The 26,231-nt window shown below is 44.2% G+C and overlaps 2 protein-coding genes across 7 annotated transcripts; one reads left to right on the top strand and one right to left on the bottom strand.

Annotated features, from left to right (window-relative positions):
- Nucleotides 1-3,252: 3,252 nt before the first annotated feature.
- Nucleotides 3,253-6,117, bottom strand: barx1 (BARX homeobox 1). Its single transcript, XM_076096680.1, has 4 exons — nt 5,913-6,117; nt 4,450-4,744; nt 3,846-3,930; nt 3,253-3,453 (listed from the first exon to the last, which is right to left on the bottom strand). The coding sequence occupies exons 1-4, from the start codon at nt 6,115-6,117 to the stop codon at nt 3,292-3,294; spliced, it is 747 nt and encodes a 248-aa protein (XP_075952795.1). The 3' UTR covers nt 3,253-3,291.
- Nucleotides 6,118-9,793: 3,676 nt separating this feature from the next.
- ptpdc1a (protein tyrosine phosphatase domain containing 1a) lies at nt 9,794-25,397 on the top strand. Of its 6 annotated transcripts, none has more exons than XM_076096947.1 (10): nt 9,794-10,012; nt 13,704-13,799; nt 16,883-17,054; nt 17,992-18,072; nt 18,208-18,326; nt 20,018-20,155; nt 20,876-21,942; nt 22,620-22,805; nt 24,082-24,192; nt 24,284-25,397. In XM_076096947.1, exons 2-10 carry the CDS (start codon nt 13,712-13,714, stop codon nt 24,395-24,397), a joined length of 2,076 nt encoding a protein of 691 aa, XP_075953062.1. In that variant the 5' UTR covers nt 9,794-10,012; nt 13,704-13,711; the 3' UTR covers nt 24,398-25,397. The 6 variants fall into 6 exon arrangements, with proteins under 6 accessions (XP_075953062.1, XP_075953060.1, XP_075953064.1 ...); XM_076096945.1 differs by having other exon boundaries at nt 13,704-16,735; XM_076096949.1 differs by having other exon boundaries at nt 9,795-10,012; nt 20,903-21,942.
- Nucleotides 25,398-26,231: the final 834 nt, after the last annotated feature.

Here is a 26,231-nt window from a genome sequence, read left to right as displayed (position 1 = left end):
AGAATCTGGATTCCATGATTTTGCACACAGAGAATAGAAATACATATATAAAGTTCATTAAGCCTCAGAGGCATCGCCGCACTTCCACTGCTGCTGCTAATATAAATATAACAAGCTCATAATTTCAAGTGTTATTACATCTACGATAAATATTTTATATACATATATATATATATATATGTATATATATATATATGTATACTGTAACCAAGAATAACTTGCTTTTGTGTTGATGTGATAATGACACTGATAATAAGTGCTGAAAACTGCTGATAAGTGGAACGCGTGTGGATGCAGATGTTTAATTCAGGTCGTAAGTTCGTATTTTTAAAAAAGACACGTTTTCTTTTAAAGTGAATGATCTCTTGCTTTCTTCTTTCTGTTTGCAGCACTTTCATACGCGCCGACCCTCGCCACAGGATGACCTCCTTGATGACGACGCCTTCGCCTCAAGGTCACCATGCAGGGCCGCAGTGAAAGCTTGTGGACAGCAGCAGCAAAACGTGGAAACTGTGAAGTCCTAAAACGTTTAGGCCAATGTTCCCAGTGTTTGAGCTGCTTTTCACACCGCAACGCATTTAACAAGCTGCACAGTTGCATTGAGTTGTTTTCTGATGCAAAACTGAATGAGCTGTTTTCATGTCAGTCACAGATGTTTTTTTAAAATCACTTCAGCCATCAGTGTCTCTTGATTTTTTTTCATAATAAATAATTTTTCATAATAAATATAATTATTTTGTCTACAAATTAAGAGTGAAACATTTGCGTTATTGCTATTTTTTACAGGTTGATAAGTTTGAACGGTGCCCAAATACATCTGTGTCTACACCCTATGTCAGTGTGTATTAATGTATATGTGCATAATGCAAATGTGGATGATTTTAATAGTATTATTATGATTCAGTGGGTTCTATTTTCCATCTCATGTTATGCAAAATCTTATTTGGATTTGACCTTATTTTAATTTAAATCTTATTTCATCAAGTGTTTTTTTAATTTCCCATAACCATGCCTCTCTATCTGTTTTTAGGTTCATTTTAATCCTATCTTCTCTAATTCTAAAGCACTTTGTGCTGCATTTCTTGTACGCCAGGTGCTATACTAATACAGTTTATTGTTCCTATGACAATTATTATAATTAGTATTATTACAAGCTTAAGCACAGTAGCAGTAAACCAACCATGACTTGATGGAAGTTTTATTATAACAGTCATTTACTTCTTGGGTTTTTGACAATATGTCTTGATCAAACAGGTGTGTGTCGTTGTGAGACAGACTGGAGGGTGTTAACACTGTTCTCAATCAGTATACTGCCATAATAAGAGCCTGCATGTTGGAGCGCGTGTTCCGCTTCCACTTTAAATGAATATGAAACACTGTGTCGTCCTCCGCTCTGTTCATTCACCACCAATCGGCCGTTTTAATAGTAGAATAAAGAGCGCGAGACTATGGGCCCATTAAATGAAACGTGGTCGTGTGCTGCCGACCCGATGTGAGCTCACGTGACAGATCCACTTGTTTTCATTTTTCAGATGCACAGATGTTTGTTTTTGACGAAGCGAGCGCCAAATACATACTTCATGTTTCCTTTAATTAGAGAGCTGAGCAACCCACGTTTACTGTATGAATAAGCACTGAGTAAAATATTTATATTCACATGAAACGAGAAGTGAAACAAACCGTAACAACGCGCATTTAGGTTATTAAAGATAGTTAAGGCCTGTAACGGGTGGCTTTATTGATCTGATTTAAATAACTTTTTTTTAGAAGCATATTAATATGTTCTAGAAAACAAGAAAGTAGCATAGAAATATTACCTTACGTAAAAGAAATACAAGGAAAAACCGATATTATTTCAGGAAAGTAGCAGTTAATTAATTCGTGTTAATAAACAGCACGTGAGGAAATGTGTGTGTGTGTGTGTGTGTGATACTTTAAATTAAAGCTATTTGATCTTTTCAAACTGATTTTGGTGCTTTTGTCCATCTTGACGTGAAAACATTGTTATTTTTTTAAAGCACAGAAGTCATTATCAATTACCAATTGAAGGATTTAAAATGTAAATACTGGAATAAAGCACATGTGAGATATGACAAAGAGAAGCTCTGTGGTAGGATGAGGGTTCAAATAAAAAAAAAAGGTCTTCTCGACATCAAGGAATTATTAAAATCATGTTTTAAAAAAGCTGCGGGTCAAAGCCGACCTGCTGTTGCCGTTGATGCTAATAAATAGAGAGTTATTAAAGTTATTAAACCTGTGTCTGGTCTTTGAGAGCTGATGTGACGTTCAATGTTAATTCGTAAAAAACAATACAAAGTAAAATTAAAAATAAATCTGATCTCTGTGTAGTGTGACTCCTCTTGCTTTTAAAAGCGCAGCCAAGAACAACCAACAGCCCAGCCTAAGAAAATGTGTCCGTTGGCAAAAAAAAAAAGAAGTAAAGTAATAAAAATGGAGCTTTTCTCTGCTTTAGCACAAACACACAGCAGTAAGATGGATCATGTGAATACAACACTGGGCCTTTGAAGTAGAAAAATAAATTAAAGCAAAGCCAAAACTTTTAGAAGGGAATATGTTTTCTCCACCTGCAGCAGAAAATGTGTATTTTTCATCAGTGGGAAGAGTCAGCATCACTTCCTCTCTTTCACACAACACAATCATGAATCTGCATCGGAACAAGAAAGCCACTCAACCAGCAGCCAGAAACACTGAATAAACCTGGCTGTTAATATGAATGCGTGGGCAGCGATAATGCAACATGGAGATATGTAACCATATTAGGCCCTGAGCCGCGTGAACGCGACTGACTGATGAGCCTGTAAGCTATCATCATCATCATCATCACATCCACTTGTTCTCATGAGGCTGCCTCTTCTATAATAAACAGAGAACAGTATAATTGTGAAAATATATTTAATCACTAGACATAGCATAGTTACATAAAGGTAATGCAAAAACACGGATCTCCGTAGAATATAAAGGGGTAGACCTACTGCGAAGGTTTGAGCTCCCTCCTCAACAGCAGCAAATTCACCACGAGGGGAGGGCGTGGTAAAAAAACAACAACAACAACAACACGCGGCTGCTAGAGGATGTCGGCGCGTGTTAACAGTTCAGGCTATCCTGCAAAGGGGCCCGCGAGCCTTCTTTTGGAGCCTGCGCGAGACGGTCCAGCTAAAGAAGCACCGGCGCCCTCCTGCTCCATCCGGAAGAAGAAAACACAAAAATCACGCCGTGTCCCCGGATGCTCTGCACGTGTGTAGAGCCGGGAGTGTCCGTGCGTCGGGGGGGTCACTCCTCCTGAGCGTTCTCCGAGTGGGAGCTCGAGCCTTCGGACTGCCGGTCGGCGGCGGTTCGCTCCTGTTCGGAGAGCTGCTCGCTGCTGGGGATGGAGTTCTTCTTCGGGCGGCCTTTTGGCTTGGTGGGGGACTCCAGGCCTCCCCCCTGCAACACCTGTGGGTTGAACATGAGCAGAGAAATCTGTTGATGATGTACGTTCACATAAAGAAGAAGAAGAGTGACTCACACCAACACACACAACAAATACAGTTACAGACAGCCGCCCCCCCCCCTCAATTCCAAATTAAAGACATGACAAATGTCATTTGATCTCCTAAAAAGGTCCCAAACAGGCTTAAATCTCCACCACTGCGATGCATTCACTGAACTACGTTTCCCATCGACATCTGTTGAAATAACACAAAACAGACTACTCGCTGTTTTTGTGTTGTTGTTCAGGCTTAACCTCATATAACATGACCTCTACCGCATCAGCATCATCATCATCATCATCATCATATTCGTAATCATCATCACCATCATCACCACAATGAGGAATAACTTACAATTTTCTTCCATTTCATCCGTCTGTTCTGGTACCATGTTTTCACTTGCAGCTGACTGAGGCCCAGAGACTCAGCCAGGTCTATTCTGTGAGGAACACATACATCAATACGATCAATAACTCCACATCACATCATGCTGCTTGAGCTTTGTTTCTATTGTCTGTAGCCTATTATGGACAAATGATCAGTCGCTTCTAATAACTCAGCATAATAAATTATTTAACTGATCTTATGCTGATAGGGTTACCAATTGCTGCTTGCAAACAATTTCCCTTTGCGTTTTGATAAACCCCTAAATTATAACATTGCCTGTTTTTGTGAAAATGTTGGCAACATAGTTTGGTGGGTAGTTTTTTTGACTCCACGTGTTTGTACTTGATTACTTTTAGAGGAACACAATACAAGTATTTTAGCATTCCAAAGAAGACTTTGAAACATATTTGTATAGGGGAAGCGTTTACAAAAGGTAGGCCTACAAGTTAACGGTTAATAGGGAAAACAAATCAATTAATAATACACAAATTAGATAAAAAATAGCGACAGATATTTCAAGTCAAAATGTTGGCTATAAGGGCGGTAAAATCAACCCGTCTCGTAGACCCACCTATCGGGCGTAGACAGATATTTCTGCTTCTCGAAGCGCTTCTCCAGCCCCATGAGCTGCAGCTCGGTGAACACGGTGCGGCTCCGGCGGCCCTTCTTGCTCTTGCCGCCTCCGTCGGCCCCGTGCTCCAGCTTCCCGCGGAGGTGCAGGTCCAGCGGCAGGTGGTGAGACGCCGGGCCGCCGATATGCAGGCCCGACGCCGCGGACAGCAGCTGGGCGCCGAGCGGGGAGCCGAGCGAGCAGGACAGCGGGGACATGGGGAACTTGAGGAGGCTCGTCTGGTCGGCTTTTAGGACTGGAGGGACCGGGGGGGGGGGCAAGCACATACACGGAGAGGTTTGTTTTTAGTATAGCTCAAGTTACTGCTAGCTAGTTTAGGTTAGCTCCAGGACGCGGTTTGACCAGTCTGATAGGTGTGCGGTTGTCCCATAGGCGCCACACACATTTCTAACAGACTTCAGGTCAGACTTCAGGGCCGATTTATGATATATATGAATATGCAGTTAGGTTAAACTAGCAACAACTATGGGGCCTCATCTACTTGAATGCTCTGAAACGTTAGAATAAGACATGTTGTTATTTGTTTAGTATTGTGTTCTATTAAAAAACAGATATATGCATCTGTATTTTTAATCAGGCAGGAATCAGCTGGACACAAACTATAATTTCAGCTGTTTACATGTAGGCCTAGATCAATTTTAACATCAGTTCAAGTGGAAAAAGGCCTGGCACTGAACTTCACTATATGTTTAATGATGAAGTCAGTAAATAAATATGAACAAAATAAATCTAAAAGATACAAATATAAATGCAGATGTCTTATTATAACGCTTGGCCACATCATATTTTGAAAATATTTCTTTTTAAACAGGAATATCAGTAAATAATACAACATTTATAATAATTTTGTTCTTTTTATCCACTGATTATTCTGAAACCTGACCGAGAATCCACAATTGACTTATGCAACTTAAAAATATCTATCATATTTTATTTTAATATAATGTAATCTTGTTTGTAGCCGTTATGGTGTTTTGTTTCCCCAAGTACAAACAAAATGAGACGTTTCCTTTTCTTTTCAATAGACTTGAATTCGCCCCGGTTGTCTCCTTTAACTGACATATTTACTCCATAATGTCGGTTATATGTCACTCTTGCATAATTGATGCAAATCATTAGCTGCAACTCGATTCTAAGAAAACATTTTTTTTAAATCCTGCATGTGTCAAAAGTTTAATTATTTTCCCTCGAAAGACTCTTTTTTTAATCAGGAGCAAAATACGCACTTTAAAATTGTATATGCATGTAAAAATAATTCTAATTTTAAATCTATGTTATCCTTATTAATACTATATATTTAAAAATATTACATATATTATATTATTATCTATTATTATCTATTATCTTCAGTTCTCTCACATCGCCTCGTTCTACTCATTCATCCGCGCACAGCCGCCTCTTACCCAGCTGGTTATGGAAAGGCCGGGCGGACAAGAGAGCCTGCACCCCGAATTTAAGCAGCTCCCCGGCCGGAGCCGACGCTTTGTGCTCCGGGTGGTCGGTCAGGATCTCCTCTATCATGAAACTCCTGTAGCGGTGAGTCCTGTGGTCGTGCAGCGGAGCCTCCGGAGCATAGTAATGCGCCCCAATGTCCAAATGATGCTGCATAGTCTGGCCGTGCGCTCACCCCAAAACAGACACCGAGCGCGTGAACCGATTATTGCTCCCTGCAGTGGCCCAAACCAGCTGTCACATTCCCGCTGCAGAGCCTCTGTAGTCCGGGGATCGAGACGGCGGATCAAAGTTATCCTCCAGGTGGGGAGAAATATCAAGCACAGGCGGTGGGACGGCTTCTCGCGTCCCGTGTCGGCTTACTTCGGGCCGGGTTTGGTTCTTCTTGGAGAAGAAGTGTGGAACCAGGAGCGAACCTTTGACCGAAAACTCCCGAACCCGGCTGCGTTCATGCCCACTCCGCTGCTACTGCTGCTGTGTGTGTGTGTGTGTGTGTGTGTGTGCGTGTGTGTGTGCGCGGCGGAGGTCGGAGCTAATCATCAGCCGCTGAGCGCGTCACCTTGGCAGTGAGCGGAGGAATAAGGCTTTGGGTTTTATGGGTCTCGTCGCGGAGCTCCGCCTCCTCTCGGGGCTCGTCCGCTTGGAGCCAAAGTTACATGCAAAGCCGCACTTGTCCTGCATGGATTTATATGCAAAGGGAGGAAAATAAGGACGGACACTTGAAATGTCCTGCAGGTGACTTTGCGACTTATAAATCATTTTGACGATGGCAGGTTGTACAATAAGCGTAACATTTATTTTCTACAATTAACACTTGAACGCATGAAGGGCATTTAGAAATGGCAAGAAATGTAAGCCATACTTTGGTGTTTACTTTTTTACCATTTTACTTATTCCATAAAAAAATGTGAAAGTTCTTGGGTAGCTGATGAGAATTAATATAGAAGCAGCATTTTAGTGATTTAGAGGATATATCAGTGTTCCACTTCAGTCTGCAGGCGCCACTGAGGTAAAAGGAAAAGAAATTAATTCTAGAGGTTAAAAACAAAAAACACACCAGAGCACCTCTGAGATTATTTTTCCCCTTTGTGGTTATTTGCCTCAAAATATTGTGAAACGTCTCCCACAGCATATTTTTAGCATGCCTCAGGGCTGCTGTGAGAAGAGCTGAAAACCTCAGAGAACCATTGAATGCTTCACAGCTGGTGGTCTATTCAAATATGTTTTTTACATTTTAAATCTCATTTTGTTGAACATGTTGGAAACTAAACAACGCAACAATCAGATGTTCATCTCAAAAATGGTTTCCAATATAAGCAGCATAGAATAACATGTTGTCATGGAATGCACAACTGGGAAGGCCCATTGCAGTTGTAAGTGTGTAGAAGTACCTGCTAAATGATGCAGTATTGTTCTAGACCCCTTTAGGGACATGAGTAAAACTCTGGAGAACAGCGTTTCCTAAAAAAAACCACTAGTTTTCATGGTCATACGTTATCCAATAAAGCATGAAATGAAAGCATAAAATATTAATATATTTTACACTAACATGACTTAACAAAGGCGCATATTTTAAACTATTTTTACTTTGAGGAACTTTCATTTTGTGTTTTCATTTTGGCCATTTTGGCCATTTTGGCCATTTTGGCCATTTGGCTTTGTTAATGAGCCCGACTGCGGACGGGAAGAAACTGTTTGTGTGGCGTGAGGTCTTGGTTCTGATGGACCGCAGCCTCCTGCCAGATGGAAGGGGCACAAACAGATCATGTCCAGGGTGAGAGGGGTCGGCTACAATCTTTCGTGCTCGCTTCAGGGTCCTTGAAGCGAACAGGTCCTGGAGGGATGGCAGATTGCAACCAATCACCCTCTCAGCAGAGCGAATGATGCGCTGCAGCCTGCCCTTGTCCATGGCAGTGGCTGCAGCGTACCAGACCGTGATGGAGGAGCAGAGGATGGACTCAATGATGGCAGTGTAGAAATGCACCATCATTGACTTTGGCAGGATGAATTTCTTCAGCTGCCTCAGGAAGTACATCCTCTGCTGAGCCCTCTTGGTGATGGAGCTGATGTTCAGCTCCCACTTGAGGTCCTGGGATATGATGGAGCCCAGGAAGCGGAAGGACTCCACCACGTTGACGGGGGAGTCACACACAGTGATAGGGGCTGGTGGGGCTGCGTTCTTCCTGAAATCCACAACCATCTCCACTGTCTTTAGAGCGTTGAGCTCCAAGTTGTTCAGACCGCACCAGGTCACCAGATGGTCAGTCTCCCACCTAGGTGGACTCAACCCCACCAGAGATGAGTCCAATGAGGGTGGTGTCATCCGCGAACTTCAGGAGCTTGACGGACTGGTGAGTGGAGGTGCAGCTGTTGGTGTACAGGGAGAAGAGCAGAGGGGAAAGAACGCAGCCTTGGGGGGAACCGGTGCTGATGGTCCTGGAGGCTGAGACGTGCTTTCCCAGCTTCACGTGCTGCTTCCTGTCAGACAGGAAGTCTGTGATCCACTTGCAGGTGGAGTCGGGCACCTGCAGCTGGGAGAGCTTGCTATGCAGCAGAGACGGGATGATGGTGTTGAAAGCAGAGCTGAAGTCCACAAACAGGATCCTGGCGTAGGTTCCTGGGGAGTCCAGATGCTGGAGGATGAGGTGAAGGGCCATGTTGACTGCGTCATCTACAGATCTGTTGGCTCTGTAGGCGAACTGCAGGGGGTCCAGGAGTGGGTCGGTGAGGGTTTTTAGGTGGGACAGGACAAGGCGCTCAAAAGACTTCATGACCACAGAGGTCAGGGCGACGGGCCTGTAGTCATTGAGTCCTGTGATCCTTGGTTTTTTAGGGACAGGGATGATGGTGGAGGCCTTGAAGCAGGCTGGTACGTGGCATGTCTCCAGGGAGGTGTTAAAGATGTCTGTGAACACCGGAGATCTGCGTTTACCACCAGATCCTCACTGGGAATCAACACACGTGTAGATCTCAACATCGTGTTCATAAAAAATCAAATCTATGTTTTCTACTAAGAGTCTTACAGTTTTTAAATAGTGTTATGTAAGAAAAAAAACTATGTCATGACTCATCTTCATGGAGGCTAGTAAAAGCTTATTGACAATGTTCAATCAAACATTACAGAAATAAAGTCATCAAATATTATTTTTTTTTCAATTGTGTATTTTATACTGATGTATATCAGTTTTTTTTCAATTGTGTATTTTATACTGATGTATATCAGTATAATATATATATATATTTATTATTATTTTTCTCCCATTGCAACTCAACAGCATCATTTTAATAAAACAGCCACTAGGCTGCACCAGAGGACCTCAGAAAGAGATACACGGAGCTGTTGCCTCTCTTTTCAGGGCTCTTTATTTTGTCAGCCAGTCACAGACCGCACTGCTTCTTTTACAGATTAGGAAGAAATGATTTTCTCTGAGAGGTAATTAATGACCTCAGTGTGGAATTCAATCACACCCACAGACACACACGATTCCCTAATGTGTTAGGATGACCAAGACAGTTCTACAGTACGAGATTTAGTCAGTGAAGCAGTTGCAATATTTAAAAAAAAACCGGATTATTGGGATTTAAAAAATATTAAAGAAAAATTATAAAAAAGAACGAAAAATAAACATAAGCGTAGAGAATAGGCCTTAAAATGAAGTTATTACAGGGCTGTGTGCTCAGTGTGTAAACTTTCACCAGCGCCAAGATGTTCTCTTTTTAATTTCTCATGGAAGGAAATGATAATACAATTGTATTATCACAAACCCCTTCAGTATTTTTCAATAAGATAAGGTATCGACAGTACCACATTACAGCGATGCTAACTGAGCTCCGTCTGTGGTCACGTGACGTAACGGCACCGGTCTATGACAACATGTCAGGTTGCTAAGTTAGCTAGTGAGCTAGCTGCACTTAGCGGACCAAATGATGTGGCTAGAGAAAAATCCCGATTTGCTACGTGCCAGCGACAAAACAACCACGCAGTCAGAGAGATGAATCGGCTGTGTCAGATAGTGTATAGACAACCCCGGACTCGGACGACAGGATAACGGTGAGTCAGGCCCTCTCCAGCTACCATGCTAGCTTCAGTTAACGCTAACACAGTACGGCGAGCTAACTAGCTAACGTTAGCGTCAGGGCTCGCAGCATCAGCACCAGACACTAACGCTACACAACATTTCACAGGCCAGCCTAACGCCAGCCTTTCTGCGCCAAAAGACACGTTGTGACTTCCAAACTTGAAAGTACAACCACAACTAACGCAACGTCAGTAAGCTTTAACGTTCAGCTAATTAACGTTAATAAGAGAGCTGACGTTAATGCAGCTTTGTTCGCCGACTCAAGTGGCCAGACGTTGATTTGTATCCGCCGGCACACTCTCACCGCTCGGTATCAGGTCTCTCACCCGTACCGTTAGTCAGAGGAGGTGATATATGATATCTGTTAGGGCTTTTAAATGGCTTTAATATTGTTGTGTAACAGACGTGTTGCTCTCGTGCACACACCAGCGTGCTCTCCCTCACCATCATCTGACTTCAATGAGAAGAAGTAGTCCCGTATCCATGATGTGTAACCTCGTGCTTCTGTAATAGACCTTTGTCATGGCAGACGCTTGTCATAAGAAAAGCACGGGTGTAATAACACCGTCATTAATGTCATTAATTACACTTGTGCCATGACAAGTCAGAGCCATATTTACTATACAGTGCGTCATATTTACTGTGCCATTTGATTTGAGTGACTGAAGTCTATAAACTACTAGTGCCCTTGCAAATGAGGTCAGTTATTATGTAGAAGTCCTAATTGACTGCTCAATGTTGAGTGAACTGAGTGTCTGTTTAATAGGGAATAGTGAGTGAACGACATCGTAAATTAAGACACAGCATAGAACGTCTGTTTAAAATTCCTAAAGAACACCACATGTACAGATTAACCCATTTAAAACATGTTAATAACAACTGCTAGTTTTTGCTAGCTCACTGTTACCATGATGGAAGTAGCTTGATTGAAGAATTGCAGAGTTTTAATTTATCTATTTCCATTCGTTCTTTATTGTGAAGCCCAAGTATCTCTCCCCGTTAGTCTACTTGCTAGCTAGCTAACTCACCATGACATCTCATATTGTATGCATTTGACAAATTAGTTGATTTATTTGGCAAATGAATGGACTGTGTCTGCTTATGATGTGGTAAAAGCTTCGTTTCCATCTATTACCCAGTTTCCATTTCTGTTCTTGTTATTTCCTTTTTATTTCCATAAATTCCACTTTGAATATTCCTGCCATTTCCCGGGCACAGAAAGATTTAGATGAAATATGAGGAGCACCAGCTCATTCTGGGGGATCCCGAGGCGTTCCCAGGCCAGCTGGGAGATGTAATCCCTCCAGCGTGTTCTGGGTCTTCCCCGGGGTCTCTTCCCAGTTGGACATGCCTGGAAAACCTCCAGTGGGAGGCGTCCAGGAGGCATCCTAATTAGATGCCCGAACCACCTCAGCTGACTCCTTTCGACGCGAAGGAGTAGCGGCTCGACTCCAAGCTCCCTCCTGATGACCGAGCTCCTTACCCTATCTCTAAGGCTGAGCCCGGCCACCCTACGGAGGAAGCTCATTTCGGCCACTTGTAGCTGCGACCTTGTCCTTTCGGTCACGACCCAGAGTTCGTGACCATAGGTGAGGGTAGGAACGTAGACCGAGTGGTAAATTGAGAGCTTTGCCTTCCGGCTCAGCTCTGTCTTGGTGAAGAGGGAGCTGAGCCGGTGCAGCGCCTGCTTTACTGCTGCAGCCGCACCGATCCGTCTGTCGATCTCCCGCTCCATCTTACCCTCACTCGTGAACAAGACCCCGAGATACTTGAACTCCTTCACTTGAGGTAGGCACTCCGTCCCCACCTGGAGGGAGCAATCCAGCTGACCTGGGAACGCCTTGGGATCCCCCAGAATGAGCTGGAACATGTTGCCGGTGAGAGGGAAGTCTGGGTCAGCCTGCTTGGCCTGTTGCCACCGCGACCCGACCCCGGATAAGCGGAGGAAAATGGATGGATGGATGGATGAGGAGCGCCATATTTCTTTATCAACACACTCAGTGGAGTATGACTCTCACATCCCACTCTCGTCAGCAGCGTCCCTGAGAGACGCGTCTCAGCCTTCACACCGTCTCTCTCGTGTCCGTGAGCATATGGATCCACCGCAAAGTGTTTCGGTTCATCTGCTCTCGATCAGCGGCCGAGTGAAGACATTTATTTGCCGTCCCTATATTAGCTCGGTGTCATATCATTGTTAATATTTGATGCGCACACGTCACACTTGTCATGAAGAACAGCCTTCTCGTTCACCAGCCTGTTATCAAGAGCTTCCTATAAACGGTGCCAGGCGGTGTCGGGCTCCGGCAGGACGGGCCGCCGTTTGGATCGGGCTTCTTCTCCGGCCGTGATGCTGGAAACGCTTCAACCGGTGTCATACTAGGTCTAGGTGCCATATTAGTGTGTAACAAGAAGTGTGGATTACAGTGTAAAAGAAGCCCCAAAATCAGCTGTGGGGGGGGGGAAGACGGGCTCTTAACTTTACACCATCAATATTCATGGGCTACAGAAGTCTTGCTCTTAACACGAGTGGCACAGTGACATAAATTTGACTTGTCTCTGAAGCTGTCAAAGATGTTTTTCACTAACAAATTGTCGAACTCGACGGGTGACGTCACGATGACTACGTCCACTTCTCACATACAGTGTATGGTTTTATCCAGTGACTCTTTATCAGACAGTACCCTGGGTACTTTGGGTCTTTCTCATGAAGTATTTTAAGTCTTATACTTCAACAGTTTTTTGAAAAACAATTTTCCCAAATAAGATCCCATGGTGGTCCACCAGAAGAGACGGGACTTTGCCTCTCTATAGTACAGGTTAAATACATGTAAACAACTTGCCCAAAATCTAGAGTCCTGTACTAATTAGCCTCCTGCTGTTTTTCTGTTCCCATCATGGTAACTACTGCTGGTGCAGTCCGACAGCTCCGGGTGTCCAGCAAAAGTCACCACACTTAGAAAAACATGCTAATGATGGAAAAAGGAAGGAGAAAGCAAAAGGTCAGGGAACCATTTGCCCGTCGAGAAGTTACCCTGCTCAATTGTTAAAGGAGCTGTGAAGGTGCCGAGTTTCACTCCTGCAGCACCAGTTCAGGCCGAGCGCCGAGGCCCATCAGAGCTCCGGGTGTAACGTGAGAAGCCCTCGGTCCCCGGAGTGATGCTGAGACCCGTGTGTCACGACCCTGATATCAGGCTGCAAAAAATCAGATGTGCAAGTCAAGAAGTGCGGCCCCGGAGCAGCACACAATAGCAGGTGGATGTGTGTTCACTTGGATAATTGATGAGCGTGGCATCAGCCCAGTGACATAGGAGGGATTTAGCTTCACCTCTCACATGCAGTGTAAAGCGTTCTTTGTAACTCAGCACCTCCTCAGCTCCCACCGCTGCCACCAGGCCCTTCCCACCTGCCTCCCAGAGGTGCAGCCGTCAGACTGACACGTGAGCCGCTGACATGGTGGCTCACTTTGCCCCCCCCCCCCTCCCCTGGGTCGTCTTTGCCGGGCAACGGCGCTCCTCGCATCTCATTTGTGTGTGCACCTTGTTACCATTTGCGTTATCAGCACCACCCCCGAAGCTTCCGCTGGCGAGGCTGTGTACTTCGTTTCCTTTCGTTTTTTTTTTTTTTATCCGCCTTTGACACGCAGTGTTTATCCTCCCATTTCAGCCCCTGCCATGGCAGCCGGTGTCAGCATACTGAGCGACCTGCCTTACTCCACGAGTGGAGCTCGCAGTGCAGAGAGCGGCACGGAGATGGAGACAGGTAGGAGAGCTCAGCAACACAAACACAACACAAGAGCTATTTATTTTGTAATGCAGTGCAATGGCACAGGACTGTAGACTGTAATGGTTTCATTCAGTGAAGATAATTTGCCTTTTTTATATCATTTGCTGATGATGACTTTACAGGTTAACACCCGTCCACTCCGTTTACATTCAACAGGAGAACACTCCAGGATCCTTTTAGTATTGATGCTGGATATTAGTTTGTCATGAATAAGACGTCTGTCATCATGGATGTGACGGATCACGATCACATCTTTTCAATAATTAATTTCTTTCTGATGCAGTCAGAGCTTCAATTGATTTTATAGATATCGCTCTGGTATCTCTGCCACGAGGAAAAGATTGAAACCTCAATTTGTCTCCTCTGGAACAATTTCCTAATTTGACCAATCCTTAAAATTGCTGCTTTCAGTCACTATGAGGAACATTTAACGGGCTGTGAAACCGTCTCAGTTTAATCCTGATCCTCTATATGACCTACATCAGTAAACGAGACCATCAGTGGGAAGATTGTCTATTTCTATATAGTTATTGTTAATGCTTGTCATCGGTGACACCGGGTCAGATTTGGCGAGGAATTTAGAGTAAATGGAGGATCAGCAGAAACTCCTTCAGCTCAGACCAGCGGGGCGCTGACAGATCCGGCTCTGCTGCCACCTTCAACCAGGCAGGAGGAGGAGAGCTCAGCTCCTGGCAGCAGCAGCATCTCCTCCTCCTCCAGGAGCAGAGCCTCTCCTCCCTGCTCCTTCGGTCCCCACTGGAAGCCAACACCGACACTATGCTGCTGGAGGCCCAGGCCGTATTGCTGGACCCCCTGGAGGGAAGGGAGGCACGGGAGAACCAGAACCAGGACTGAGAGGAGCAGACTGTCAGACCCTGCTGCAGTAACATGAGGGAGTCTAAAGGGACTCTGGTGCTCTGCTTCCGCTTTTGCCCACAGAGGCCGCAAAAATCAAGTTCCTCGTAGCTTTAATGGGTGGAAAAACTAAATACACAATAAATCTGTAGACGACTGTTCTATTTATTTTTTATTTGACTCAATGAAAACAAAAGGAATAAGAAAACCTGACCATATTATAAGTCATGGTCAGGTTTTCTATACAGAATTTTTAAATTTATAATAATTGAAAATCAATCAACAACCTAAAAAGTCTTTAACTCTAAGATACGTAAGTGATGAGTATCAGTGATTAAAACAATTTATTAAATATATATAACAGGTGTTTCAGATTACATTATACAGCACAAAATTAATTGACGTTATTATGGCATTTTTGGGGGGATTTGGGAACATAATTAAGACTGGGAGTAAGCAGTTTTTCTTCCTTAGCACACTTATGTGCTCAAATGTTCCCTTCTGACATATAAAGGTCAGGTGTTCCTCTGGTGCTGATTGTAAGACTAGATAATAAGCCAGGTGAAGAAGAGAAGGAGAAGCAGACTGGTGAATGTCTGTCATGTCATGTGATCTCTGCTGCTCCCACACACTGACAGCCAGCACCATCGTTTCACCTTCTGGATCACTTTGATTGGTTTGAGCTCTTCTGTTATTCATATTCAAGGATACTAAAATGTATTAATACAACAACCTTCCAGGGGAACAACGCCCATTTTCAAAATTCATCTCCATGCGAGATTTGTGTGAAATAACAGTAGTATGTATCACTTTATTTGAAGCGTTATTGACGTTACTGAGCCCAAACAAACAAACAAACATGATCGCATTGCATTGTGGGATATTTATACTGGTGTAGTGTCCAGTGTTTGCATACTGTAATATTCCACCGGATATAGTATGCAATTCACCCACAATGAGCTTCATACTAAGGGGTCAGACACACTAAAAGTTTAGTGTACTAGATAGCATGCTATGGTGGAATTTTGCCAGTCAGTTCTTTGATCAGGCGACAAACAGGCGTTTCCCATCATGCCCTTGGGTCTTGCAGCCGGTGGAGAAAAACCGCTTTGCCTGGCTCTAAAAGCTGCGGCCGCCTCGATGTCTCGAGTTCATCGTTGCTCACGCGTGTGCGTGTTGGGATCAAGTCGGTCGCAAATCTAACCGGCATTGTGCGGCGGTCGCCGGTGATCGGTGCTACACAGGACCGGCTCATCTCACATGAGCATATGGAGCAGCTCCAGACTTCATATTTGAGACTTGAGAGTAGCTCACGTTCACAAATATTGATTAAACTTTCCTAGGCCATGGAAATAACACATTTGAATTCTTAATTTAGGGGGTGTTGCCCTTTAATTGCTGTTGTTTAATAGTAGCAGGCAATAGGCATGATGTTCTCCATGAAACGATCTAGGAGCTCCAGCTGGTTCCAGCTTAAATGTGAGGATGTTCCTGCTTTTCTAATAAACAAAATAATCAATTGAAATTGGGAAACTTTCAACAAGATAGTTTTATATAGAAGTGTTGTTGATTCAGTGTTTCACTCCTGTGTGTACAGTGCTCAATGCACGGCTCTTCTTCCTCTTCCATTAACAAGCCGCCCCTCAGATCTGGGTGCGTCCGTGTGTGTAATCGTTGTGTGTGCAACATTCGCCCCCGTCCACCTCCCACCGACGACTTTGGAGACGGTCGTCATGGCGACACATCAAATGCTGCTGATGAAACTGATCGGCCGCCTCTCTTTGCCGACGGGTGATTGTCGGGTGATGATTCACCGTTGGCACAGAGCCGTCCAGCCGGTCACTTCTGTCAGTACAGAGACGCCGGCAGCAGTGACATGCAGCCGCACAGAGGACGGAGCTCCGTATTCGGGGAGATGGCGGGGAGCGCGAGGAGGCGCGACCGCCGGCACTCGCCCCCGGACGTTCTGCTGAAGGTCCTGCAGCACAGACGCAGCTCCGCCCTGGAGACGCTCTCCTCCTCCTTCCACAGAGTCATGGCGACTGTCAGAGAGAGACGTAACCACCACACTGAAGAAATGTTTTTGATTTAGGGCTTTGACGATGACTTCAGCTGCAGGGAAGGCATGCATTAAGCACCGATGAGTATTGTCAAACTGTTCTTATGTTTCTTTTCTTTGTTGTTGTGTTTCCCCCCCCCACCAGCCAATGCCAGGGTCCCTACAGCAAAGTACACCAAGATGGGGGAGACCCTGAGGCACGTCATCCCCGGTCACATGCAGTGCTCCATGGCCTGCGGGGGGAAGGCCTGCAAATACGAGAACCCCTCTCGCTGGAGCGATGAGGAGCAAGCCGTCAAAGGACTCTACTCATCCTGGTACGTTGGCCGGTCTTCATACTGTTATTGTTGTTCCTCTCAGCGCTGTGCCCGGTCGCTGTGGGTCACTGGAGTCCACATCAATAGTTACATGAAAAGCCAATACGTTTATTCTGCTTTTTGTGTTACACTATGGTCTGATTGTTTTTTTTAAATGGAAACATTGAACAAGTGAGAGCTTTTGTTTCGGTGCATCAGTGTGTATGCAAGGGGAGAGCATAGAGAACATAGAGTATAACAAGTGGAAAGAAAACATCCACAATACATATTCAGGTGTTTACTTTACTAGTTTGTGTATTTGATTTGTAGATTTCTCTTAAAATTCAAGACAAGTTTCAATTAGATAATGCCTCATTTGCATATTTAAACATAAAATACAAAAAAATAAATGTGTATTAATGTAAGCAATCAACTGTGGAATATCTTTACCGTATTCACCTGTAGTGTCTTCAAAATATTTCATTTTACTAAACATATCTTTAAAGGCTGTTTCTTCTAAATATAATTTTTTTTACTCTGATCCACAAATCTCCACTTCAGCAGCTCTCACACACACCAAACTGTACACTTTCATTCCTCTCTATGTTCTGGAGGTTTGTACGGAGGGGTTTGTTCACACATCATTCAGAGCCTCATTTATACAACATTTCAGTACTAAAAACATGGCAACATTTCTTTTTGTTGTGGCGGATACAAAGAGATATCTAGAATGCTCTCTTTAAAAACCTTTGACTCCAACATGTCAACAGAACCTACATAATACAAACTGGGGTTGTTTCTTGGTGATATCTATGAGTTCAATTAGTACGGTTCTTTGATATTATGAGCTCTTTAGAGTTGTGTTTGACTTGATAACTACTCCATATTTCCACTTATTTCTTTATGATTTTTCTGATTAACACAACTCCCCCTAACTTGTCATATTCTCCACTTCCAGGATTACTGACAACTTGCTAGCTATGGCAAGGCCTTCCACTGAAATCATAGAGAAATATAATGTAATTGATCAGTTTCAAAGGTACAGTAGTCTCCTTCTTTCTCACCTCATTTCAATCTGAGCTTTACTAACATTTAGATTCACAGTGAAACGGGAGGCTGCTCGCCGTCATTGCTCTGTAATGAATGTGTTGTGTTGACCTGCTGTGGTGCTCAGGTGTGCTTTGAAGACGGTCATTAACCTGCAGCGGCCCGGAGAACACGCCAGCTGTGGCAACCCGCTGGAGCAGGAGAGCGGCTTCACTTATCGGCCCGAAACCTTCATGGAGGCAGGAAGTGAGTGTCCACATCCACCCGCACCAACACATTCTGTAGGCTCCAGACACACAGCACACCTGAACCAATGCTGCTTGATTACAACAATTAACAGTTAGCAAAAAGAGCTAGCTAGCCAACAATGACCCATAAATGAACACATACACACGCATGATTCATGAACTATGAGCTATACATAACGTTTTAGCATCTTCTTAGGCTCTCACACGCTTTTGAAGCCTAGAGTTCAGCATTTTAGCCATCGCCATCTTGGTTTTTGGCCGTCGCCATCTTGGTTTTTGTTGATGTACTGATTAATGTATTTTATTTCTGCGCCTAACGTAGCGAATGCTAAGCTTGTTTAGCCAGCAAGCTCTCGGACAGTCTGAGAGCCTTGATCGATCAATGTGGATACAGTTAATATGTTCAAAACACATGTATATACAGCGGGATATTTGTGTGATTTAAACAGCCGTCTATGCAGATTACTCGTCACTAAACGCGACAAAAATGTCCTTGTAGCGTAAAACAAAGCGTCAGACATGCGTCTCAAAGATTCAGTGTGAGTTTAATAAGATGAAAGCGTATCTGCTCCGTGAGATGTGCGAGTGAAGGACAACAGTTTCACTGAGGATTGGGCAAAACCACTGAGAATAGACTGGACAACAGCGTGGTAGCGACCTGTCAATCACAAGGTAGCCCCGCCCTAAAGCATACCGTGCTTTATGGTCTATTTGACTCTAAATGGACCATAATGTACTAAATGAACATCATGCTGTATTAAAGAAGACTTGAAACTAGAGACTGAGACCATAAACTCATGTTTACAATGTTTACTGAGGTAATAAATCAAGAGAGAAGTAGAGTCATTTTCTCATAGACTTCTATACAACCAGAGGAGTCGCCCCCTGCTGGCCAGTTGTAAGAATGCAATCAGGGTACTTCCATATTGGCTTCACTTTTCAGAAGCGGAGCTGAGAGTGGTTATTTCCACAGAAGGTTCACTGATGTAGTTACACTATGGGAGGAGTAAAGCCTACGTATGTGTACACTAGAGAGTTAAACACGTTCCAACATGTGGCTAAGATGCGTCTCAGTCACATTTCTGTCTCTCGTGAATTCTTCTTAGAGGCAGTGACTTCTGTGTTTACATTGTCGATCGCTGTCTTATTAGACGTGAATGGAAATGTACATATTAGTGAGGGCTTTACTAGCTCACTTTACTTTACATAAATCATGGTTTTGTTTCAAAATGTGTGGTGCAACCCATCTTTGATGAAGAGTAGACTGCATGGCCCCAGAATAGAGGTGGAAATCAATCTCAGTAGTGGGTATAAGATAAGGGACTACTGTTGATTCAACATGTACTTCAGACCATCAATGTTTTATGTTTTTCCACTTCGGGAACGTGATGTGATCCCTAGTAACCAAGGATTACCGAGGGATTCCACTTTTGTTGTCTTTGGAGGTTGATTCCTTACTGAGAAGCTCTCCTGACATCTTTCCCCAAGAAAGATCCTCACAGCATCAGAGCGATCATCACGAGTCTGACCGTGCTGTAGGAATTAACTGCTGCATCAGAGGAGTACTCTTTTAATGTAAAAGACACATACTGTATGTCTTTGTGATGCACTTCCATCACTTTAACAGATAGATGTATTATCATGTGGATACTGACCAGCTCTGAATTGCTCTGGCTTTGTGTGTCTCAGTTTATTACTACAACTTTGGATGGAAGGATTACGGTGTGGCCTCTCTGACTACAATCCTTGACATGGTGAAAGTCATGTCATTTGCCGTCCAAGAGGGGAAAATGGCTGTCCACTGCCACGCAGGTCTTGGAAGAACAGGTTTGTAACACCGGTCAATTTGGCATATGGCTTCAAGGGCGGGTCTATTTTTTTGTTGTTGAGTTTTTTATATCATTCTGTATCTTCCCAGTGGTGTTCCTTATGTATCCGAAGTACGTATGTTTTAGCGCCGTAATTCTATTTTCTCAAGCCCTTTTAAAAACTGTTCCCCATGTGACCTGATGTATACGATCCATCCTTAAAGCCACTGTACTACATACAGTAACTTAAAAGGTGGTCGGCACGCTCCCAGTTTGGAAAAGCAGACCGGAGCACCAGCACGGAAGCTAAGCAATGTACCGCTGTGGACGCCACGTTAGTTCGGATCAGAAAGTCAAACAAAGTAAACCTATCGATGCAGTGGCGGACCACCAACGCCCGGGTTCTGCGAGATGAAATTACTGTTTTCGTCAAAGGAGTCCAGTGGCTTTGAATAGAGCGATATAATTGCTTCAGTTCTCCGACACAAAGGTCTGTCTGACGGAAGGTAAAGCTGTGAAAATATTCTAAATATAGCTTACGACGAGGAACTGAAGCCTAATATTGACACAGCTAATGCTAGTATTCACATTATCCATAACTTTATTGATTAGCTTACTTTGGTAGCCTTCTTCCCTGTTTTTTGCTCACAGCTCAGTGGGTGTTTCTATTTAAAAACCCTGAAAAGAATGCAGATGGACCCGCCCTTTAAATCCTCATCTGTGGCTTATAAAATATCAGTCTTGTATTTATTTTTTCATCATGCAGGCGTGTTGTTGGCTTGTTACTTGGTTTTCACGTCCCGGATGAGCGCCGACCAAGCCATCCTGTTTGTGCGAGCTAAGAGGCCCAACTCCATCCAGACCAGAGGCCAGCTGCTGTGCGTCAGGGAGTTCGCCCAGTTCCTGGTTCCCCTCCGAAGCGTCTTCTCCTGCGCAGAACCCAAAGCGAGTGCCGTCACCCTCTCCCAGTACCTCACCCGCCAGCGCCACCTGCTGCACGGCTACGAGGCCCGACAGATGAAGAACGTGCCAAAGGTCGTCCAGCTGGTGTGCGGGCTCCTCGTTGACATCGCGGCCGACAGACAGGTGGTGATCGAGGAGGAGTGGCTGGAGATCCCTGACCTGACAGCCGAGGTGGAGAAGACTGTGTCCCAGCAGGCCCTCCAGCAGCTAGGGAAGGAGATGAGGGGGAAGGGGATTCCCGTCCCTGCTTGTTCGTCTCATCCCCTCGGCCCACCCTCTATGCAGTCCGGACCCCCTCACGATCCGCCCCTCGCCAGTGATAATGAGCTCCACCCTCTGTGGAGGAAGCAGAATGCAGGAAGCCCTCTGAAGTCCTCCCTGTCCAACAACATGAGGCTCAGTTACAGCGATTCCGCCCTTCATAAACTTGGACAATCACAGTTCCATTTAGGAAATCTGAAGAGCAACAAACCAATCCAATGCTTGATCAAACATTCCTTGTCTCACAGCAGCCTTACAGCTTGCACCCCGCCCAGATTTTACGACCTCTCTCCTCAGGACATCACCACCAGCATTCAGGGCCCCGATACAAACGCAAAGCAAGACACGGGATCCCCCTTATTCAAAAAGCAACTCCACAAAGGGCTTCAGAGTTTGCCTTTCGACCTGTCCGACCAGGGAAGAACACCTCACTGTGACGCTACGCTGCCAGATGTCAGAGAGGTTCCCTTCATCACCTTCCAGTCTGAGCTGTCCCCAGAGGGCAGACGCCTGCTGGTGGCCAAAGCTCTGGCCATGGACCTGACGGACAAGGACTTCACCTCCAAGGTCTCGATGTGGCAGGTAGTGTACCTCAGGAAATACTCTCAAATATAACATGTAGTAGGGCTGGGCGATATACAATATATATACCGTTTGATGCATATGATCATACCAGCGTGGTCATTCTACTGTAGTAAACTAATCTGAGTTTAGCTCGTAGCATATATGACATTTTAGAGGGCTTTCATTTTGAAATTCCACATCAGAATGTCTTGATATTGTCTGACACTCTGAGGTGGTCTGCTATCATTTTGAAGTGAAATTGGCCTATGGAAAAGTATTCTTTATTATCAAGTTTGACTAATTATTCATTATCATTAATTTCATTTGGTATTTATTTAATATTTATTCTTTTTTTTAAATTATTCACAGACTGACTGACTTAATAAATAATGTACTAATTGAACATCATGCTGTATTGAAGAATACTTGAAACTAGAGATTGAGACCATAAACTCATGTTTACAATGTTTACTGAGGTAATAAATCAAGAGAGAAGTAGAGTCATTTTCTCACAGAATTCTATACAACCAGAGGAGTCACCCCCTGCTGGTGAGTAGAGAGAATACAGGTTTATGACACTTCCTCATTGGCTTCACTCTTCAGAACCGGAGGTTGCCGCCTGATTTTAAACCTGCATATTTTTTTTTGCTTTGTGACACTTTGTTTTCAATCCTTCTCTTTGTTGTGACGTGCAGACGGAGCTGAACTCCAGAGAGGGAGCGTGGGAGAGGCTGTGCATGGAGAGAGATCCTCTGGTCCTCTCCGGTCTGATGTGGTCCTGGCTGGAGCAGCTCAAGGATCCAGTCATCAGCAGCGAGGACGTAAAAGCCCTCAGCGAGAAGAACGTCAACCCACAGAACGCCCTGGACTCGCTGGAAAGGGTAGCTGGGTTGAATATCCTCCACAGCATCACTGTGTGACGCTCTCTGACGCTGTTTAACGGCTTTGTTCCAGGCAGAAGTTTACCACAGTGTCCAGTTACACTGTAGCACTAACGATAATCCTGGTTGTGTCTGCAAAAAAAGTCCTGTTTTCATTGTGAATGTACTAAAGGCAGTCCACACCAACAGCATTTGCTCTGAGATGCACCGCTCCGTGCACTTCAGAAAGCCAGCGCTAAACCAGCTTCAAAAACCTGTATAGACACTCAGCCTAAAGCCTCGGTCATACTTTCTGTGTCCGCAGACAGCTGCAGACTTTTACTGGTCATTTGCTCTGGTTCCATTCATTCTACAATTGACCTTTCGGGTCGGTCTGGCCACGATCAATTCCAGTTGATAGCAACGTTGTTTTGGCTTTCTTTGTATTCCATTTAAATGTGGGTAAAAGCGGATCTCCTCACACAACTCTTCAAAACAAGCATCCACTTTGTTACCTTCTTCTTCTTGGCAAACCAGCTAGAGGTGCGTACACCACCCACTGGACCCACTGGACTCCAGTGGGGAACCAAACTGGATCACGTGCTTCCTGTGCGTACAGTTCTTGAAGTCCCAAATTATGGGCTGCACGGTGACGTCCACATAGGGTCCAAAGCAGAAAGTGGGAATTGGCTTTTAGAAACACAAAACTTCCAATTGAACCCGCTAACAGATGCCATTTCCCAGTTCTGCTCTACCCTTTTCTCCCCCACGCTAAGCTACTGATGTGTTTCTTTCTTCAATTTGAGTTACAAATTTGGACTTAAATTTAATTCTGATTGTATAGAAGTCTATGAGAAAATGACTCTCCTTCTCTCTTGATTTATTACCTCAGTAAACATTGTAAACATGAGTTTATGGTCTCAGTCTCTAGTTTCAAGTCTTCTTCGAGTCCAGTCTAATCCAAGATGGTGACGGCCAAATCAACAAACTCGAGGCTTCATAACGGTAGTTATGTTAGACTCCTCCACAGTCCAAATATGGTCACTTCCATTCACTGGTTGCAAAAAGCCAAGATGGCGACAGCCAGAATGCGGAACTCAAGGCTTCAAAACTACAGTCCACAAACCATTTGGTGACGTCACGACGACTACGTCCACTTCTTATACACAGTCAACGGTTTGAAGACAAGGCCATCACCTGGCTTGTCATTGGACTGTCTTTGGTTCATATGATTTATGTGGTACTGTTACTGCTTGTTCAATAATCTGATAGTATCATACATTCTTCCCGCTGCCAGGGCCACAGACTCACTCTGCTCTGCATCCTTGACTGTGCTGCTCATCTCCTGCCAATGCCTGAAGAGGTGGAGGCTAGTTTTCTCCACCAAACAATAAGAGTGTTTACTAAGGTGAGCATCAACATTATGGTGCGTATTGATTACATTAAGACGCTTGTTTTGCACGCAGGAATGATCATTTGTTCTTCTTCTCTCTCTCCAGATGGACCCCTCCTCAGAGAAGAGCGGGCCTCTGTACGCGATCCTCAAAGAAACCCTGACCCCCTTCCAACATGAGCTGCGTGGCAAAGCTGCGGAGGAGAACGAAGACTCCTGATCCGGGCCTCAACGGGACCGGTCTGACGAGAGGAGAGAAGACACGGGGTTCTACTTTCACTTTTGGGCATTATTGTATTTTAAGCCTGTTCCTCGCATCGGATACCACTGAGATCTGCCAATCTTCAGTCTCTGATATTGGAAGACTGCGTAATTTAAAGGTTTCATGTTTTTGTTTTCCTTTGGAAGCTCATCATAGTCTCTAAGCACTGCCATCCTCTCTGTCAATGTGCCACCGTGCTCAGTTTTTTGTTCGTCATCTCTTCTCAGTGTAATATATTTGTGAGGGACTAGATGTCGCTTTTATTATTAACTGTTATGTCAGTAGGAAGATGACTGAGAAACGTTCTCACGACGTTATTTAAACGTGTGACTCGGGCTGTCAGAAAGCTGCCGGTCTTCGACTTCTTATTTAAACTAAAATAATATTTTTACACTGTGCAGATGCTACAACGTGTCTTATTTATTCAGAGCTCCCTATTTAAGAACGCAGCGATTGGTTTCTACCACAACGAGCTGCGCAGTCGTCTTAGTTCCAATCGATTTCTATGTCCTCAATACCGCGTGCACCAAAAAAGCTCTCGTACTGTTCTGTTGTTCATGCATTTGTCAAACGTCGATCTGCCTCCACTGTTGCATTTAGCACAGTGCTGCCTGCCTCAACTCCACTGGCCTCTCGCCTGTGTCATGCTGCTGTGTGTAACGTCGCCTTGTGTGTGTGTGTGCGTGTGTGTGTGTGTGTGTGTGTGTGTGTGTGTGTGTGTGTGTGTGTGTGTGTGTGTGTAACGAGTCGGTGGACGCCTCGAATGTCTCGTACGTGGATACAATGTAATGTAGATCTGCTGACACGTTCCGAATGTGGAACTCTGATGGTAATAATGATAATAATAATAACACTAAGGACATGAGACGTTTTACTGTGGGGAATTTTTCCGACAAGCACTATTTTTTCATTGTTACAATGGGCTACTTCTTACTGAATTAAACACAAGTTACTGAAAGCCGTGTGAAGCGTGTGAATCTTTTTACAGTATGATCAGCTTCATTATTAGCATACAGCTCAGAGAGAAAGTGTGCCTCCTGGTGCCGCCTCAGTAGTCTAACATCAAACGCATGATGAAAGCCATGCAAAGCATTCAGTCGTTGCTGTAAAGGGGGAAATAGTTTGGCCAGAAAAACTCAGTTGTACTTGTGGAAATCAACATGATTTGGAGCTTAGAAATGTGAATTTTTAGTGTTTATGTTTGCCATGTATTATTTTATAACGGTCATCATCAGTAGATACAGAGTCCCCTCGTGTTCTGGGAAACCTGGAAAACAGTTGACCGATTTCCAGTCTTTTAAAACACATGGAAAATTAGAGGGAGAAAAGTAAAATGTCCTGGAAGATCTTCTGTGGTCTTGGAAAGTTATTTCAACATTCTGCTATTGAATGAATGACTGGGCTGTTTATCAGAGCTTCCCTAAAACGGATAACGTTGCCGTCTGAAAAGGCTGTTATGTTCAAGATCACATTAACGTTCACATGGGCGTTTATGGAGTATTTTAGTTGTGTTGTAGAAACGCTGTGAACACACACCGCAAAGTCCGTCATGTGGTAACACATGGAGTGCAACTGTTGGTTGGCCAAATGAACACACAATCCTGCACACACTATGTCTAACTGAATCCTGAAGAGAAACTGGCTCCAGACAACATCAGTACATAATATATTAGTCAGCTGATGTATATCAGGCCGTTTTTTCACAAGCTTTTGCATTATTAGCAAATGCAATCTTTTTTTTTCATCCCGTCCCTGTGACCTCATTAATGATTGAAATTCGTGCATTTTCAAT

Source organism: Anarhichas minor, unplaced genomic scaffold (genome assembly GCF_050575085.1).
Source record: "Anarhichas minor isolate MPS153535 unplaced genomic scaffold, ASM5057508v1 ptg000023l, whole genome shotgun sequence".
In the NCBI taxonomy this organism is placed as follows: Eukaryota; Metazoa; Chordata; class Actinopteri; order Perciformes; family Anarhichadidae; genus Anarhichas; species Anarhichas minor.
Note: the sequence above shows the minus strand (reverse complement) of the source record. Positions and strands in the feature narration are given on the sequence as shown.

Excerpts from the sequence above, each read along its gene's own strand:
- barx1 (XM_076096680.1), bottom strand. The coding sequence starts at position 6,117 with ATGCAGCATCATTTGGACATTGGGGCGCATTACTATGCTCCGGAGGCT. Across the intron at positions 3,931-4,449 it reads TATCTGTCTACGCCCGATAG|AATAGACCTGGCTGAGTCTC; the intron begins GTGGGTCTACGA and ends TGTTCCTCACAG. Across the intron at positions 3,454-3,845 it reads GGATGAAATGGAAGAAAATT|GTGTTGCAGGGGGGAGGCCT; the intron begins GTAAGTTATTCC and ends TTCAACCCACAG.
- ptpdc1a (XM_076096945.1), top strand. The coding sequence starts at position 16,555 with ATGCAGCCGCACAGAGGACGGAGCTCCGTATTCGGGGAGATGGCGGGG. Across the intron at positions 18,073-18,207 it reads GTAATTGATCAGTTTCAAAG|GTGTGCTTTGAAGACGGTCA; the intron begins GTACAGTAGTCT and ends TGTGGTGCTCAG. Across the intron at positions 18,327-20,017 it reads AACCTTCATGGAGGCAGGAA|TTTATTACTACAACTTTGGA; the intron begins GTGAGTGTCCAC and ends TGTGTGTCTCAG.